At 49.5% G+C, this 19,301-nt stretch overlaps 1 protein-coding gene across 1 annotated transcript in view; it reads right to left on the reverse strand.

Moving 5' to 3' along the window:
• TNFRSF8 (TNF receptor superfamily member 8) overlaps window positions 1-5,821 on the reverse strand; it is a 47,759-nt gene extending 41,938 nt beyond the window's left edge. The window contains exon 1 of the mRNA XM_084786852.1: window positions 5,696-5,821. Coding sequence (XP_084642978.1) covers window positions 5,696-5,758 — 63 coding nt within the window. The 5' untranslated portion in view covers window positions 5,759-5,821. The remainder of the gene's footprint in view (window positions 1-5,695) is intronic.
• Between the last annotated feature and the right edge of the window lie 13,480 nt (window positions 5,822-19,301).

The following is a 19,301-nucleotide window of genomic DNA, read 5'->3' on the forward strand; positions in this document are numbered from 1 at the left end:
CACCTCCTCCCATCTCGTCTGGGATTACAGATGTATGCTTTTACATTGGTGTTTTTACATGAGTTCTGGGATCAAACTCCAGGGCATCAGACTTGTGCAACAAACACTTTCACACACTGAACTACCTCCATCTAGCCAGACCCAAATAAAAACCTCTTTCAGGCACTCAGCCTCCTCCTGTATTTTGTTACCGGGCCACAGCTTCCATCTGCAAAGCCAGTGACATAGGACCAAGTCCTCAGACACACATCTGTTCTTCCACATTCTCTCTATGCTCTTTGCTGTAAGGACTTATGATAGTGGGCAGAACCCACCCTCGCAACCCCTAGGGTTCTCCCACTCTGCCTTGGTGAAATCCTCAGTAGGTGAAGGTGATTGTCTCCCAAGCCGGATGACTTTAAGCTGCAGGACCCACAGAGTGGAAGGAGAGAGAAGCACCTCCTCCACAGGCACACTGCGGCACGCATGCTCACACAGACATATGCACAGATGAGTAACAGTAATAATAAAGAAATAATTGGGATAGTAACACATGCCTGTGATCCCAGAACTTGGGAGGCGGAGACAGGAGGATTCGGAACTCAAGGTAAACTTTAGCTACACAGTGAGTTCTCAGGCAGTCTAGGCTGTCAGCAGGGAGGGGAGAAGGAGGATGAAGAGGAAGAGCATCGTGGTAGGAAGTTGTCAGGTATTAGAAGAGTTCAGTGTTGGGGCTGGAGAGATGGCTCAGAGGTTAAGGGCACTTGACTGCTCCTCCAGAGGTCCCGGGTTCAATTCCCAGCAACCACATGGTGGCTCACAACCATCCATAATGTGATCTGATGCCCTCTTCTGGCCTGCAGGTGTAACGTGCAGCCACAGCACTACATAATAAATAAATAAATAAATAAATAAATAAATAAATAAATAAATAAATAAGTTCAGTGTAATTCCCAAGGAACCTAGTTAGTTCTCAATTGTTAATGTAAGTTTAGCTCGCCTCTATGGGACCCAGAACAACTAGAGAAGATGAGGATAGAGGAAGCAACTGGAAAGAGCAAGAAGGACCTTTGGAGCCTAACAGAAGCTCAGTCTGTGACCTCCTTTCAGCCTGCCACCCTCCAGAGTCACTAAATAATACACCCGTGTAACTCTCGGCCACCAAATTACGGCAGTGAGAGGAAACCAACAAAATGGCCATAGCCTAAGTGAAAAGGGTTGATGCCCCCTCAGTGCTAGTCCAGAGAGCGCTAGGAATTCTGCAGGAATTCTGGTACCAGAGGCCTAGAACAGAAACCGAAGCCTCTTGAATACCCCATTTGACACCTGAACTCGGATGAAATAGAGCATCGATGTTCCTTCCAAATACTTGCTGTGTCTCCTCAGCCTTTTCCCTGCCCGCCCCCACATACAGCCAGAATCCCTCACAACCCCGCATCTTCCTGCCCCTCTCTGAACAGCTGCCATCTTGGGTTCTGTTTTGTATTTTTGTTTTGTTTTTTGCTTTTGTTTCTCTGTGTAGCCTTCACTGTCCTGGACTCATTTTGTAGACCAGGCTGGCCTCAAACTCACAGTGATCCGCCTACCTCTGCCTCCTGAGTGCTGGGATTAAAGGTGTGCGCCACCACTGCCCGGCTTGGGTTCTGTTTTTAAGGCAGATGTGGCATCTGACTGGGTTGACCAGTGACACTGGGGCCACAGCCCACTGAGGTCTGCACAACTGGACTGCTCCTCCTCTGACTCCTCCTTGCAGTGCTGCCTCCTTGACTACTCTGGACTGGGCACCATGGCCACCTTCTCCCTGTGCCCTCTTCCTGGGCCAGGCTCCTCTGCTAATCTCTCTTGCACAGATCCCTTCCTTTGGAGGGCGGGAGTGTGAGGAGTTGGTGTGTTCTCGAGAGGTTATCTGGTCTGCAGGTCGAGCCAGGCCCCTTCTGCTACTTGGAAATCTACAGACTGTGATCTTAGACAGACCAAGCCAACTCAATAGAACCACCCAAGCCCAAACTGGGCTAAGGCCTCTCTGTGCGAGGACCCCCTCCCCCAGCCTCAAGGGCTCCCCACTTTCCTGCTGCCCTGAGATGCAGCAGATGCCTGTGTGTGCAGACCTTGAAATGAATCACATCTACTCAAGAAACGCTTGGGTCAGATATGAGTGGGAGCTGCAGAAACTTCCAGTAAGGGCCGTCCGGGTCCCAGCAGAACTGCTTTCAAGCTGAGTAATGCGGCAGCCCTGCCTTGGCCTTGGAGCCCTTGCTGCCTATGGATCTCAGTGGAGGACCGCAGCTGTCTCGTTTGGAGCACCTCTTCCCTTGTTGGTCGCCCCCCCCCCCCCATCCTCCCATTTCTGAGGCATCTCATGGAATTCTGCCTCCGGGCCAAATTCGATTGGTTCTGGAAAGTCACTTGTCCGACAGGACTCCTAGAAAGCTCTCTTGCTCTCTTGCCCTCTGTTGGGCAGGACCACTTCTAGCCTCACTGTGCGGGGTGAGTGGGCGCGCTTCACCAGCGGGGGGCCCAGAGGCTGCATGTTTCAAAGAGTCATTGTTGAGAATTCCCCTCCAGGAACGTCAGCAAGTTAAGCCAAAGCCGGAGGAGGGAAATCAGACTACAGCAGGACGTGTCTGGGAAGATGTTGGGGGAATTCTAAACCCATGGAATTCACCAGAAGGCCGGGCCCTCTACCATCCCAGGGAGTCTGGAGAAAAAAAAGGATGGAACCTGGGGAAACTCCGTCTCTCTGGGCTTGCACCACATGAGTCCTGGATACTATTACAAGACGCATCTCTTTTTCACACAAAACAAAACAAAAACACTCACACACACACACACACAAAAAAAACATGCTTGTCACAAAGTGACAAAAGTTGAGAAAAAGCAGAAGGAGTTGGAAAAAGGATTTGAAATTCCAGACCTCCCCCCCAAAAAAAATTTTTTTTAAAGACAGGAACTTTCAAAGTAGCCCAGACCTTGGAACATTTTAAAGAATTATATTCTATTTATTTTGTGTTTATGTGCATATATGTGTACATTTTCATGCATGAGGTGGAGATCAAAGAACAACACCCAAAATCAGTCCTCTCCTCCCATCGTGTCATGCAAGTCTTGGGGATTAAACTCAGTTTGTCAGGCTTGGTGGCACGTGCATTTACCTGCCAAGCCATCTTGTTGGCCCTGCCTTTAGACTTCTGATCTTCCTTGCCTCAGCCTCCCAAGTGCTGGCATTCCAGGAGTGTAGTACCCAGCTCTTTTAAAGAGGGCTCTTTTGTGGGGAGGTTGTTTGGCTGGTTTTTGTTTTTGTTTTTAAGACTGGGTCTCTCTACATAGCCCCGGCTAATGTAGACCAAGCTGGCCCTGAACTCACAAAGCCTCACCTCCCTCTGCCTCTTGAGTGCTGGGATTAAAGCCGAGCACCAATACACCCAGCTTTAAAGAGGTTTGTTGCTGCTGCTGCTGCTGCTGCTGCTGCTGCTGCTGCTGCTGCTGCTGTTTTGCTTTAATAGGATTTCAAACACCAACTGGAAGGGGAAGGTGGAAGAAGTCTTGAGGGCCCAGAATCTCCAGGCTGAGCAGGCAGCTCCTCCCCCACAGACACCCCAAGTTCTGTCATGAAAGGCCCACAGACTTGAGGTTTGATGTTCAGCCTACAGTCACTGGGAAATGCAAATTAGCATATGAAGGATACTGCCCCATTCAAGACCACAAACTAGGGTGATAAGATCAAACGCCGGTTAGGATGTGGGGAGCTGCTACTGGTTTGCCCTGTTGTGGGAAAGGACGTCGTCGCCCAGCACATTGGACGGCGTGTCATTTCACTCCAATGCACGCCTGCTGTATCAACCGCTGGTGCCCTCTCGTCTCTTCTCTAGAGAAAAACCACCCTTACTCCCCACACAGCAAACAAACACACAGAAGACAAACGATGGGGCCACGTGGTGGTGCACGCCTTCCCTCCCAGCACTGGAGAGGCAGAGGCAGGTACATGTATCTGGTCAAGGCCGGAATCCAGTTCCAGGCCAACCAGGACTACAGTGAGAAGACCTTAGCTCATAAAAAAAACAAAAGAACAAGGGTGGGAACCTCAGCAGGGATGTGAATGAGAGAGCAGGTGGCTGCGTACACCCTTAATCCCAGCACTTGGGAGGCAGAGGCGGACACTGGAGATCAACCTGGTCTACAGAACTATTTCCAGGGCAGCCAGAGCTACACAAAGAAACCCTATCTCAAAAACAAAAACAAAAAATTAAATAAGTAAACACAAACCCCTATATATTGCTATAAAAGTGATCCAAATACAGATACGCATTTTACAAAAGCCTGTAAATGAAGCTGTAAATCAGGAACATAGTTACAGCTTAAAAGGTATTGGTATAAAAAATAAATAAATAAATAAATAAATAAATAAATAAATAAATAAAACAAGCAGCTATATCATAGCATTTATACTTTTCGTTTGGTGTATTTTCGCATGTTCCAGAAATTAACAAGTATATTCTTTGCTCTCACTGTAGAAGTGTCTCCACGGGCCTGTAAGATGAGCCCATGGGTAAAGGTGCTTGCCGCCAAATCTGATGACTGGAGTTCTATTTCCGGAGCCCACATGGCCAAAGGAAAGAACCGATTCTCAGAGTTGTCCTCTAACCTGCGCACGCGCACGAGAATGTGTCCTGCTCTGACCAAAAGAAGTTTCCGCTTCGTAGGAGAAAAGAAGCCAAGCCTCCACACTTTCACATCACACTCTCCTCTTTATCTCCTGGGATCCTCGCTGCTCCAAACTCTTACCTTTCCCCAGATGAGGAGCTGGGGCATGGAGGAGAGGTGGCGGGGAGGGGGGGGGGGGGGGGATTCCTCTGCTCACTTCTGCCCTCTGTAGGACAGGTGTAAAACTGCCCATTAGAGATGCAAGGGCCCCCTTCTTACCTTCTCCCGCCTGCCAGCAGCTCACCCTCTCTCCTCCCCTGTCCTCACGCACCTCTCCATAGCAGAGACACCGCGTGCCCATACCAGCCTGCTGTGATCCCTTCCTCTTCCCTCCCCCAAGCTGCCATTCTGCCATGTGCTTTTTTTTTCCCTCCCTCCACGCAAACCCTGGCTTCCACACAGTAGCTCATCTGAGTGCCTCCTCGGAGTCCCCTCTCCTTCCCACAGCCTAACGCCCAGTGTGGCGTTGGCCCCTGGGAACTTTTCAGTTTTCCTAACTCATTTTGCCCAGACTCATTTAGGGTGCTTCCAACAGCAGAGCCAGAGGCAGCACTAACTTGGTGTGCTCCCGAGCCCACACCCTTGGCTCTCCAGGGCCTCACCTCAGCTCTCATCCACCCCCTCCTCTCTTTGCTGAGACCTTCCAGCCTGTGGAAGCACAAGCAGTCCTATTAGATCCTCCAGTCAGAATGAAGCGCAACGGTTTCTTTTCATCTATCCAAGACCCTGACTGGCGCTGCAGTAAAGGCACGGGAACAGCTTTCTCTTGCTCCGAGTTCAATTCACTGTGAATGAATGAACAATCCCCAGCTGTGTACTACCTGCCAGTGAGAAGAGGCGGTGCTCTACAGCTGCCCTTTAGTTACTCACCCACCTGTGGATACTTGTATATTTCGGTTGCCTCTTGAGCCCCCTGACTCGATTTTGGGTGGAGGAATGAGGTGAGAGGTAACCCGGTCCCCCCCCCCCCCCGCCCCTTGCTCTATATTGTCTGGGGCTACTATCGTGCCCTTACCTTTGGGAAGGCTCGAAGCATCCCCAGGAACAGCAATCCCATTGCCGCGCGGAGGGCGCTCATCCTGGCTTCCCGAATCTGTGGCGCCTGGTCACCTGCCGGCGCCTGCCTGGTCACCTGCCGGCCCGTCCGTGCCTCTCGCGGTGAAATCACTTCTAATGTGGCTGAGCCTTCCTTGGGTTCAACCCTAATTCTTCCCTCCCCCCGGCTCCCCCACACGCCTTACCACCTGTGATGCAGCGATCTGCTTGCTTGGGAAGCCTAAGACAGAGAAGGGGCCACCACGTGCAGAGATGACTCAGGGCTAGCCACAGCGCACGCAGGCAGGGGGCTCCCCTGCATTTTGAATGGCCCGCCCCGGATTTGTGGAGGAACTGGGAAGGCAGCTCAGCTCTAAAGATGCAAGACTCAGGAGTTTGTGAGGTGCACAGAGTCCTGAGGCCCCTAGCCCCATCCCTACTCCAAGGGAGAGTGAGGCTGGAAGGGTTTCTTGGTTTCCTGCTCTTAGCCTTACCGAGATGGAAGAGACAGAGAGAGGACAGTTCAGAGAAAACGAGTGTTTCTTCATCGTGAACATTTGCTGTAAAATAAATCAGCGCACGGAAAATGAATGGGTGGACAGACAACAAATGGATGGATGCATGAGGGGTGGATGGATTGATGGATGAGTGGAAAGATCAAATGGATTGGTTTGTGGATGGATGGAAGGAAGGCTGGATGTGAGGATGGAGAACAAAAGGATGGGTGATAAATGGCTGAGAGGCCGGTCGCGGTGGCGCACGCCTTTAATCCCAGCACTCGGGAGGCAGAGGCAGGCGGATCACTGTGAGTTCGAGGCCAGCCTGGTCTACAAAGTGAGTCCAGGACAGCCAGGGCTACACAGAGAAACCCTATCTTGCAGGGGAAATGGTCGGGAGAATCGCAGGATGAAGGGATGGGTAGGTATATGGATGAAGAAATTACGAGATGGGTGGATGGGTGGGTGGGTGGGTGGTGGGTGGAGAAGTGAAGTGGGTGGGAGGGTGGGGTTGGAGAAGAGGTTAGGAAGTGGCTTTATGGGTGATGGGTGGGCAGATGACAGAGAGCTGATGAGATGAGGGCATGGGTGCTGCTCAGTGTGGTTCAACCTCTCTCAGAAAGCACCGTGACAGTCCTTAGCAAAACAACAAGGTTTTCAGAAAGTTTATAACCTGCTGCTCCATAATTTCACCAGCAAAACAATGAAAATCAACAGTCCTGGGGCTGGAGAGACGGCTCAGAGGTTAAGAGCACTTTGACTGTGCTTCCAGAGGTCCTGAGTTCAATTCCCAGCAACCACAGGGTGGCTCACAACCATTTATAATGGGGATCTGCTGCCCTTTTCTGGTGTGCTTGAAGACAGAGCCCTCATATACATAAAATACATGAATAAATAAATCTTTTTAAAAGAAAGAAAATCGACAGTCCAACATGGAAATGAAAATAGACTATAGATTCACTAATGCCTCCTTAAACTGTGTTTATAAATGTTAAGAATACTAAGTCACAGTAGGAAATGAGTATGGGAACTGAGGTCCACCCACTTTGTGGGATATTACAAATACACTCAAAATTATAATAATGATAATACTTTGGACATAGAACTTTGTCTCTCCCCTCTCCCCTCCCCTCCACACAGGTAACTTCTGCTATATATATGTCCCCAGGTCTTTGTTCAGCATGGATTCTAGCAGAGGTTCACTGTGACTAGGGTGGGGAAGGGTCTCTGGAGACTCTTATTCTCAAGAAAACAAACAAACAAAAAAAAAAACAACCCAAAAACTAATTATTTTAGTGCATGTTCATGTACAGGCGACACATGTGTGTGAGTCTGGATGCACAGGTGCCTTGGGAAAGGGGTGAAATTCAGAGGACCGCTTTCTGGAGCTGGCTCTGTGCTCCCCATCTTGCTGTGAGGCAGAGTCTCCCCACTTTCTGCTGGAGGACTGTGCACGCCAGGCTGGCTGAGCCAAGACCTCTCATCTTGCTGCAGAAGCTCTGAGTTCGCAAACATGTGCCTCCTCATCTGGCTCTTTACCTGGTTCAGAGGATCAGACTCTGACATCAGCATGTAGGTCTCAGACAGCCCGTGGGTCTCAGAATGAGGACTATAGAAGGATTTCTGGCAGTTATAGGATGAGCCAGCATCCCTCGGGAACATGTGTGAAATAATTGCATCTCCACAGGGAGTCATTTCCTCTCTCTGGCAGAGGGACACGCGGGTTCCATGAACATACACCTGTGGTTGCGTTCCCAAGCCCATGCCAGTCTCCAGGCTCCCTTGGTCCCTGTTCAAATGCACGTGTCATACATTTCAAAGTCCACACCAGCCTCCCTCCCCCCAGATGCTCTCCCTTTTATAATCCATGTGGTTTGTCCACCCCCAGCCCCAGCCCCACTCTCTCCCGCTAGCCCTGGCCGTGTCCAATCTGCTTTTTTTCCCCCGCTGCTCTGGACTCTTCCAGAAGCCTCTGGATATTTTCTCTATTTACCTCCTCCCTTACCTATACCACAGAGTGACTACTTCAGTGCTTTCTTTACTGCCCCCCCCATCCCCCCCATACAATCAGGCGTTCATGCAAGTGCTTTTAGTCAACAAGACGTGGCACCAGCCCTGGATTCTAAGGCCCATTTGTCCTGCTTACTCTGTGCTGAGAGTTTGCAGGCATCCAACACCAAAATCCTCTCTGAAATCTCATGAAGATCTTACTTTTGAGACCATTTAGCAAGTCTGAAGCTAACTAACCCTTGGAGTAAGAGGAAAGCGGTCAGAGTCTCTGCCCATGCACTTCACAGCCTGGGTCCGCCCCCTCCCCAATACCTTTAGATCCACCCCACCCCCAACCCCTTGAGCTCTGTTCCTGCCCACCACACTCCCCACTCAGAGCCCAGGGCCATCACTCTCTGGGCAGCCCCCCCTCCCACCCCACCCCCACCCCCCCACCCCCGCCAACCCCCCACCCCACCCTCCGTTTGTAGGTTACCTAGCACAGTCCCCTGTACTTTCTGGTCAAATGGCCATGTCTGCTGTTTGGTGTTGTCATTTTCGAGCTGATCTAACCGTGTCATAACATGATGTCCCTCTACCCTAGGACACTGTGGGGTCTGGATAACCAGAGTACTCGGGGACACTGAGGACAGTGTCTGGCCAGAGGCTGTGGCCATGACTACTCAGATGGAGAGAAAGCTGCGTCGTGCAGACAGCAAGTTGGTGGGCTACATCTTACGAAGCCGGTGAGAGGCTAGGGTCCCAGGAAAGTGGCTGCTCCTGGGACTCGGAACAGAGGCTCTGGTGCCTTCAGCAGGTCCCAGGCAGTTCGTGAACCCCTAAGCAGGTGTGAAAGTGCTTTGAAGAGCAGGAGGGGAAGTCCCCAGGTTGAGAGCAGCAGCCCCTGAGGGGCACTGAAGGGGCTTAGGCACTCTGCGGAGGCCAAGTCCACAGGCCCAGGGTTAGGGGCCCGCCTGAGGCTGGAGCCGCTAGCCCTATAGCCCTATAGCGTTGTGTTGACCGGATCCCCAGAGCTAGGAAAGGGCAGTGGGCACAGTGGACCGCCTTCGAAGGGAACAGGAATCATGTCACCTAAAGGATGCTGAGCAAGATGCCAGTCCTGATGAGGCTCAGGAAATTCAGGGACTTCCCCAGCAGCTGGGAACCCCAGCCTCAAATGGCCCCAAAATACCCTCAGCAGACAGAGATTGCTTCTGCCTCCGGTAGCAGCGGGCAGGTAGGCGGCTGAAAGTTGGAGCGAAAAACGTGGACTTTTCTCCTCAGAGCGGCCCAGAGCTTTTCTTTTCTTTTCTTTCTTCCCCTTTTTTTTTCTTCTTCCTTTTCTCCTCTTTCTTCCTTTCCTTTTGAGATAGGATCTCCGGTACCCCAAGATGGCCTTAAACTCACAATGTAACCAAGGATGACCTTGAACTCTGCTCCCTTTGCCTCCACCTCTAAAGTGCTGGCATTACAATAATTCGTCTCAATACCCAGTCCATGCCCCATGAGTGTTGGCGAGCAGTCTCCAGGCTGGGCTACAGTACCCCGCAAGGGATTTTCCTTGAGAGCCTCAATTAAGCAGGGGTCTGCATGACATGGCCTCACAGGGTCATCCCTAGCCTTTCTCACCACTGGGTCCCAGTCAACCATGCTGTAATTTCAGGCTTCGTCCAACAAAGGTTTGATATCATTTGGTACCCCCAAAGGTCTGTGTGTTAGCAGCTTCGTCTCCAGCGTGGCAGTGTGAAAGCTGCTTATGGATTCTTGAACAGATAGGGCCAAGCCAGAGGTCTTTGGTCTTTGGGGACCTACCCTCAGAAAGGATTTTGGGTCCCTTAGTCTCTCTGGATTCCTGTTCTGTTTGTTTGTTTTGTCATGTCATTCGGGCTGCTCTTGAACTTGCTGTACAACCAAGGATGACCTTTCCCATTCCCTTTTATAGGTAACCAAAGTAAGGCTCAGGGTTGCCAAGTGACTTTCCTGAGGCCACACAGGTGAGAGACAGAGAGAGAATGTGGCTCAAGCCTTCTCTTTCTCCTCCTCCCCTCTCGCCCTGGCTTTTGCCAGAGAAAGAGTTGGGAGGAGTCTTGCTCAGGCCCCATTGCTGTGGGCACGCCTCTTCTGAGCGTATCACGTGTGTGCTGCCATTGCCTCCACCTAGATGCCTAAGCCCGTGGGAAGTGATGCCTAGCATCTTCTGCTGCATAGCGATGTGGGAGGACTTGGTAAGAATGGGTTGGGGCCGGCTGTGGTGGCGCACGCCTTTAATCTCAGCACTCGGGAGGCAGAGTTCGAGGCCAGCCTGGTCTACAAAGTGAGTCCAGGACAGCCAAGGCTACACAGAGAAACCCTGTCTCAGAAAACCAAAAAAAAAAAAAAAGAAAAAGAAAAAGAAAAAGAAAGAAAAGAATGGGTTGGGGAGCCGGGCATGGTGGTGCACCCCTTTAATCCCAGGGAGGCAGAGGCAGGCGGATCGCTGTGAGTCTACAAAGCGAGTCTAGGACAGCCAAGACCACACAGAGAAACCCTGTCTCAAAAAACAAACAAACAAACAAACAAAAAGAATGGGTTAGGGTAGAGGGGACGAGGTTGGGGTGTGAGCTCTGGCTTGGGGTTCCTCATGGGATTGCAGTTAGGAGGTGAACAGGAAGCTGGAGGCTAGATCCCATGGCCACACTCGTTGCACTGGGTGGGTCACAGTACCTCAGAGCTGTTGAGCCCTCGCTGTCTCTCAAGGAAATGACTGCAACTAAACAAGACAGAGGCCAGCATGTTTCTGATGACCTAGCTTTGGAAGTCCCCCAGTGCAGGTTCCAGAACATTCTGTTGTTACACAGGCCATTCTCCTCAGTATAGAGGGAACTGTACTCAGATTACAATGTGGTCTTCTGCCTAGCCTGGACTGTAACTCACATGATGAGATATGGGCTCACCATGCCTCTGGGTGTGTCTGGGTGTGGTTTCTGTTAAGACAATTTTGAAGCCAGGCATGGTGGTATATTCCTTTAGTTCCTAAGTTCTAGGATAGCCAGGCTACACAGAGAAACCCTATCTTGAAAAATAAATCAATTAATTAATTAAAAAATAAAATAAAATAAGAGTTTCAAGTAGCCCAGGCTGCCTCAAACTCACCATGTAGCCAAGGATACCCTAGACTCTTAGTGTTCCTGCCTCTATTTCCTCGGTGCTGAGACTGCATATATATATATATATATATATGTGTGTGTGTGTGTGTGTGTGTGTGTGTGTGTCTGCCACCACACTTACCTGGTTGGGGACACTTTTGGAAACTTGAGGAAAGAAATGGAAGGGGCCCTGGTCTCTTTTATCCCCAACCCTGGGTCCTCAGGCTTAGGTTTCCCTCCTCTGTAGTAGAGCCTGGGCACCTCCTTCTTGCAGGCCACGTGATCCAAGACACCTGCTTATCCATCAGGGTGTGACTGACAGAGGGTTTGGGGCACTGTGGTGGGTCCCTGGGAGCGAACCAGGTCTCACGTTCTTTCCTGGACCCTCAGCAAGGTTAGGTGGGTGGCCACTTCCTGCTCCTCAGGACAGGTCAGCCCTGCTAGTCACATATTTCTTAAGAGGATGCTTCCTTTGGCCCCTGGCACTAAGCTTAAGTTTCTGCCTGAGAGGTGTAGGAGACGCCAGGGAGGGTCTGGAGACTTAGAGGAGCCAGGTTGGCATGAGTCACATGACTCCTCATCTGTGTCTAAAATGAAGGCTGGGAGGGAGTCAGTGAACCTGAAGTCCCTGGGCGGGGCTAGAAGGACAAGCAAGATGGCCCCAGGTAAAAGTGCTTGCTACCAAGCCTGAAAACTTGAGTTGAACCCCCCAGAACACACATGGTATTTGCATACATATATACATATGCACACAGTAAATAAATGCTAAATATTTTGTTTTGCTTTGCTTGAGACAAGGTTTCTTTTTTTTTTTTTTTTTTTTTTTGGTTTTTCGAGACAAGGTTTCTCTGTGTAGCCTTGGCTGTCCTAGACTCACTTTGTAGACCAGGCTGGCCTCTAACTCACAGCGATCCACCTGCCTCTGCCTCCCAAGTGCTGGGATTAAAGGCGTGCGCCACCACGCCAGGCGAGACAAGGTTTCTATGTCACTCTTGCTATCCCGAACTCACTTTGTAGACCAGGCTGGCCTTGAACTCACAGCAATCTGCCTACCTCTGTCTCTCAAGTGCTGGGAGTAAAGGCGTGCGCCACTACGACCTGTGCTAAATGTTTTAAGTAAGTAAGTAAAAAGAGAGGCAAGGCCCTGGGAGAATGAAGTTTAAACCTCCCCTTGAGGCATCTGAGCTCGCTGAAGCCACCATGAATGGAACTGAGTCATTTTAGACTTGCAGGAAACCCAGCTTGGTCCACTATTAATCATGGACTCGGAGGTGCCAAGCACAATAAGGAAACAGAACCAACGGTCAATAGCGGCAGCTTAATCGTGAAGTGCCCACAGAAGTGTTTCCGTGGGCGTGGCCCTGATGGGTGATGGGGACCCCGTGGACCAGAGGGTGTATGTCCTGATCTTATCTTAGAAGGTACCTCTCGCTGGGCGTGGTAGCGCACACCTTTAATCCCAGCACTCAGGAGACAGAGGCAGGTGAATCCCTGTGAGTTCGAGGCCAGCCTGGTCTACAAAGCGAGTCTAGGACAGCCAAGGCTACACAGAGAGACCCTGTCTCGGTAAAAAAAAAAAAAAAAGAAGAAGAAGGTACCTTTCACAGGAGCTTTCTTCTTCCTTCTGGGAAGTTCTGCTCCTGATTGGCCATGAGAAAATAAGGTCTGGGTCTGCTGGTTTCCTGAGAAGAAAAGAAACTACCAGAACATAGATTTTGCCTATCTTGTTCCATGTCTGGTAAATGTGGGTGTTTAGGAAAATGTACGGAAAGTGGGGCTGAGAGTCAGGTCAGTGTTTAACATGCTTGGCATCCTGGGTTCAGTCCTCAGCAACACGCAGGCAACACAGACACGGAGACACACACATATACCAACATGCATGTGCAGAGACGCATGCGCACAGATGCACATAGAACAAATAAGTCCCATATGCTTACAAAATAGGCACAGTAGGCTTGCAAAGAGATAATTGTCCTCAACTCTGGGAAAACAGATACTCTATGAACTGACTTGGCCAGCCTGTCCAGAGCTACGGTGCCCAGACAGAGCTGCAGCTTCAGGGTGAGCCTTACCCTGTGTAGGATGGTTGCTGTAACATAAACACACACACACACGACTGTCATAGCATATGTCCCTATTTGCTACGGACTCCCCAGGCCCCTCTGTTGCAAAGGCACTTCTCTAAGGAAATTCACCTCCCTGTCACTCATCCTTCTCCCCCTAAGTGAGGGCCTGACAGTCTCCCAAAAAGCAAACTGGACCTGTGGGGCCCCAAAGCATGCTGTTATCAAACCATATCTTCCAACTTTCAGTTTTCCAGAAAGCAGTATCCTGGGCTCTTCTGAAAGTGGACATTCCAGAAGCTGGGAGGACCTGCTGGAGGCAGGCTCCACCTACTGGCCTGCCCCTCAACCCTGAAAAGCCACCCGTTAGTCACTGTTCTGGTCAAGGTCCTGAAGACTTTGTACTATGTAAATCACTTCTGGAGAAACCGCTTGCTAAGTCATTAGTGAGTGTCAATGCCTCACGAGGACTGTTTTCTCAGAAGAGCTCTGGAGAAAGGGGCCAGAAGGTTCTGAGTCAAGCACAGCCTGGCTGCAGCAGCTCCCAGCTCAGGGCGTGACAAGATCTCAGCTGCCTCACAAGGCCCTTAGGTGAGGCACCGGAACAGAGCCACTGTCACGTTTTCCTGTTGTTTTTAAAAACAAAATCCCAAATGAAGACTCAGGAGCCAGATGCTGGGGTGAAAGCCTAGCTCAGAGAGGTAGAGAAAGCACGCAGCTGACTTTCCTCCTCAGCCAATGTTCCAGAAAGAAATGGCTGTTCCTCTCCACACACCTCAAAAACCCTTCAACTCAATGTCTCTCCTTTCTACTTCCTGTTTTTTGTTTTGTTTTCGGAGGACTGGAGTTCCAACATCCATGTCCAGTGGCTTATAACCACATGTATATAACTTTAAATTCCAAGCTAGCCTCAGGAACCCAACTCCTCTGGCCTCTCTGTGTGCACCTTCATTCCTTTGAAAGTGCTCAGTAAAGTGAAAAGGTGGGCTGGGCTTTGGTCCCTTCCTAAGCCAATGCATGTGAAGGAACCAGCTCTCTTAAGGACCCCCATTAAAGCCAAAGTCTGGGAAAATGTAAAAGTCAGCCTACTCAGTCCTCCCTTAAAGACCCCCATTAAGGCCAAAGCATGTACATTTCTAGGGGGTCCAGCTTGCACCAAGGACAGACAGATATCAGATCACTATATGTGTGTGGCAGGGACAGGAAAAACCCTGAAGAGTCCAACTTGACTCAAGGTCTCAGTCTGTGCTCAGAGTCCAGCTGGACTCAAGGACAGCCAGCTGTGTTTAAAATTTCCACTACCCCTCCCCAACTAAAAAAGTTCCTAAACGCCCCCTGTGACTGCTTCAACCAATCTTTCCCATAGGTCAGCTTGCCCCTCCACCCATTATCCAACCACCAAACGCCAAGACTTGTAACTCCCTGCTTGCAGCTTTTCTGCCCAAATGCCAACCAATCACATACTGTAAAACTCATTTCTTTGTCTAAAACCTATAAAAGGCCTGTGCCTCTGTTTCTCGGGGTCTGCAGCTTGAAAGAGCTGGACAGACCCCACCGTGATGGCTCAATAAATTCCTATTCCTATGCATTTGCATTGACAATGGACTCCGTCTCTTAGTGGGGACTCTGGGAATAGACTAGAGGTCTCAGTCTTACACATGAAGTAATCACTGTAAAAACCGAGAGGGGTAGACATGAGGGTGTGTTCAGCTAGCACCGTCAACGGCTGACTCACCTCTGTTGTGGTACCTTGCTCCCTTTGTCCCAGCCCATACTTCCCAGATGTCGTGGTGGGCATCCTGAAAATTCAGCAATTCAAGTTTCCACCTCCTGTGGGTCAAACAAGAAGGAGACCCAGATGGTGGAAAATGCAATTTATAACCTTCCTTGTTCCTGTCTCACCCTCCCTCCGTTACGTTCTCTTTAAATCTCACGCCGTGTAGGGGAAGACACACGTGAGAAAACAAACCCTAAGTTAGATTTAACTATACTTCATTTGCCTTTTGGGTTTCTTTTCGGTTTTATTGTCATTTTGAGACAGGGTCTCATGAAGAAGCATTTTCTAGCCTGGCACTTGCTGTGTATGGGACCATAGTCCCATCCCAGGCTTCCATCTTATTTAGACATAAGGCCTCCCTATGTATTCCAGGCTGGCCAGGAACTGAAGACTCTCATGCCTCAGGCCAGGCCGTTAAGTCTGAGCTGTCACCCGCTTTGTGTCTTTCTTTTTAATTTTTTTTTACAGGGTCTTATCAAGTTCTCCTTATGAAGGGGTCTAGCTGGCATAACTTGCAACCAGAGTAGGTGAGATGAGAGGCCTATTTTCCTACTCTGTTCTCAATATTATTCTTGAGGCCCAGGTAAAGGGAAATATTAATTTGTATCAAGAGCTAAAGAGAGTTGACTCCTTCACTTAGAGCACTGGCTGTTTTTCTAGAGCACCTGGGTTCGATTTCCAATACCTACAAGGCATCTCATGCCATGTCCTGACAGGGCAAGACAATACCATGATTCCCCCATTTTGTATTCTTGCTGAGGCCATTTTAGGTCTGACTAGAGTTTTGATCTCCTTGATGGAGAATCCTGTTGGAGACAGTAGGCCATATGGCCAAGGTTCAGCCATCTTGTCAGAGCCTAGGTTTCTAGCTCTCCAGCAGTCTGTCATTTACCAGAAACCAGCTGACCCTGTCATGGTTCGGCAGTTAGACTAAAGATAAGATTTAGAAGGAGCCACCCTGTTGTAGTTTAGCAGTTAGATTAGATAAAGATAGCATAAAGGTAGATAAAGATTCGGTGTGGCAGAACATTGTGACCTGCTTGGAATTCCTTGCATCTTGAGACAGCCTGTAGCTGGGTTGCCATAGCAATATGCTTCCCTGCCCCCTGCCTTATAAAACCTTCTACCTGAAAACTAAAATTTCAGAGCTTGATCAAAGACTTGCTCTCCTTCTTCGTGTTTTGTGTTCTGTCCCTATACAGGAGACTTCTCCTCCCGAGCTTTAGTCGAACCCCTGCTGACCAGGGCAGAATCCTATGGAAAATTACCCAACTCCATTATAGGAACTCATGTTCAGAATATCCTAGCTAATTTATCTCAGCCTGTTTATGCTGGACCCCTCTCTGGCTAACTGCTTTATCTTAGCTTCTGTTAGACCTGCTTGCTTCAGCTGCATAGTGTGAAAATCTGGTGCTATGGACACTCAGCTCCCCTGGCAGCTCATCTCTCCAGTAGCTGGAGTCATGAACGAATTTGGGGTAGAGTTATCTCGCTATGGGTCTCCATATGCTAACCCTAATTTTCTCTTGGAAAGCCAAATTAGCCATTTTGGGCCAAATTTAAAACAAGCATTTATTAAATATTAAATACCGACTAAGAGATGGACCTTGGTCAGGAAAATCCCCCCCAGAATTTGCCAGCTGGACCGGCCCCAGTCACGTGTTGCAGGAGCTTACAAGGACAAATCAATTAGGCCACCATAATTTCCCATGAGGCATTGTTATTTCCGAAGAACTACAATTCCCAGCATTCCAGGAAGTTACCTGGATCCTGGGCTGGGATGGCTTACAGGTATAACTTGGGAATTACATATGCAAGCTATCCACATTGATTTCAGGAGGAAGAAGGACCTGCTGAGTGCTGTGAGGGGAGCTCAGCCAGGCTGGAAAGTCACGGCGTAGTGAGCGCAGGGTCACTGCCTACAAACGGGAGGAGCAGGTGGCTGAGCAGCTGGAGCTGGTGTGGTGGGTCCTCTCTGGGGCTGTGGCCACCTGTAAGGTCTCTTTTAGTCCTAGTCATTACCAGGACCCCGGGGTTGGGCTCCAAACAGCTGTGGGGCTGCACCTGCACAAAACATCTGGAGCAGGGGCTTGTGTGTGTGTAAAAGCATCCTTAGCAGGATGCCAAACGCGGAGAGCCCTAGTTTCTCTCAGTCTCTTCTACAAGTTTTGCCCTTAGCATTTAACATTTAGGTGTAAGATTCATTTGGAGTTAATTTTGTAGAGGCTGTAAACGGCGTCTCATGTGTTGGGTGGCACTCCAATATTAAACTATGATGCCGAGGAGTTGAAAAGCTCTTGTGTTGAGGGCTGGCTTGATGAAGTACGGGCTTTCTCTGGGGCCCTCATGTACGGAGAATGACATAGCTCTTTCCCAAACCCAGGAAGGTGCTTGACAGAGCCAGTGACAGCCTGGGGCCAGCTTTCCCTAAGACTCTCTGATGGACTGAGAAGAAAATAGAGCTCCTTCTCTAAAGCAAGGGATGTGTTTGGGAGAGCTGGTAATGGTCAGGGCCAGGCTCTTTGGGGAGAGCTTGCTTCAGATCCTCCGAGCCCACCTCTCCCCAACACAAGGGCTGTGGTTGTCAGTCCCGGGGCCACCATGGCCTTGGTCACTAATGTTCTTGAGACAGCCTGTGTTCCCCTTGTGCAGCACTGTTTGATCAGACTCCCCCTGAGTTTGTCCCATTGTATGATAGTTTCTGCTGTCTTCAAAGAAGTCTCCCATTTCTTTCCATTTTTCCCCCTGTAAGTAGTATACAAAATGTGATTTTTCTTAAGATGTTTGCTTGGCATACGACATAGCTTGTGCAAGACCTCTGTTGCAGGGTATTTGATCACACTGTGAGCCCAGATATTGCATCATTTACCGGAAAAAAAAATTTGTTTTTAGTGGTGGTGCGGCTCAGACTTAGCACACACCTCTAATCCAAGAGCTTTCTGCTTCAATATTGTAAACAGGATTAAATAAAGACAACCATAGGCTAGGAGGTGGAGCAAGCAACCAACTGACAGGAAGCAAACATAAGATTATTAAGGAAAAAAACATAGAGGACAGCCGGGGCTGTTAGACAGAGAAACCCTGTCTCGAAAAAACAAACAAACCGGGCAGAGGGACATCCAGTTTGGAGGAGGTTGTTTGCGATGGTGTGGGAGATAGGGATTCCTTCTGGGATGCCAGCTGAAGAGCAAGGTCAGCTGGGTGCCTTCTCTGCTGCTCTGAGCTAGCAGGCTTCAACTTTTCTTATCTTTCTCATCCTCTGGGATTTTTCACTTAGGACCCTGTCACTGAAGAATGACTTAACCGTTTTTTCAGGCACTGGTGTCCCTAAGAAATAATTCTGGGAATATCTTTGCTGTGTAAATCTCCCATCTGTTTAAGTGGCTAAACGTGCATTCTCTGGTCCACATTTAAAATTGATCAAAAGATAACCTGGGGCGGGAACCTAAAAGAGACTTAAGGGTGACAGCATACAGGGAATGCAAAGTCTGTTCTCAGCTGGCTCTTTTTTGAGCATTAGCCACAGCTGAATGCATGCGGTCATTAAAGAGATTTTTCTTAATTAATCTTTTGTGTGTGGAGTCATTTCAACCTGGGAAGGCATATTAATTCCAGGCCAGCTGGATCTTCAGCCTTTGAAAAAAATCTTTCTGAGACAAGCTATGTTGGCTCAGGTCACCTTGTTCCCAGTCTGTTGCTCCCCAGGACAGTGACCTTGTTTTTCTCTTAATTAAATTCCCCAAATTCTTTAGTTAAAAGACTGTGCCACAGCAGAGTTTTAAAAATTACCCACTTGAGGCCAGGCAGTGGTGGCGCACGCCTTTAATCCCAGTACTTGGGAAGCAGAGGCAGGCGGATCGCTGTGAGTTCGAGGCCAGCCTGGTCTACAAAGTGAGTCCAGGACAGCCAAGGCTACACAGAGAGACCCTGTCTCAAAAAGCCAAAAAATAAAAAATAAATTACCCACTTGAGTTATGTAGTGAACTCCCCATTGAAGTAACAAGAGAAGGGGTTTGCATGTGGACTCTCTTCCACCCCCTGAGCAGGAGGAACGGCTTGCTGTGTGCACGCTGCAGGGTGAAACAGGCAGGAGCCAGACCACAGACTAAAGTCTCAGGGAGTCAGCTGCAAGGGT

This window comes from Acomys minous, assembly GCF_964271855.1.
Source record: "Acomys minous genome assembly, chromosome: 6".
In the NCBI taxonomy this organism is placed as follows: Eukaryota; Metazoa; Chordata; class Mammalia; order Rodentia; family Muridae; genus Acomys; species Acomys minous.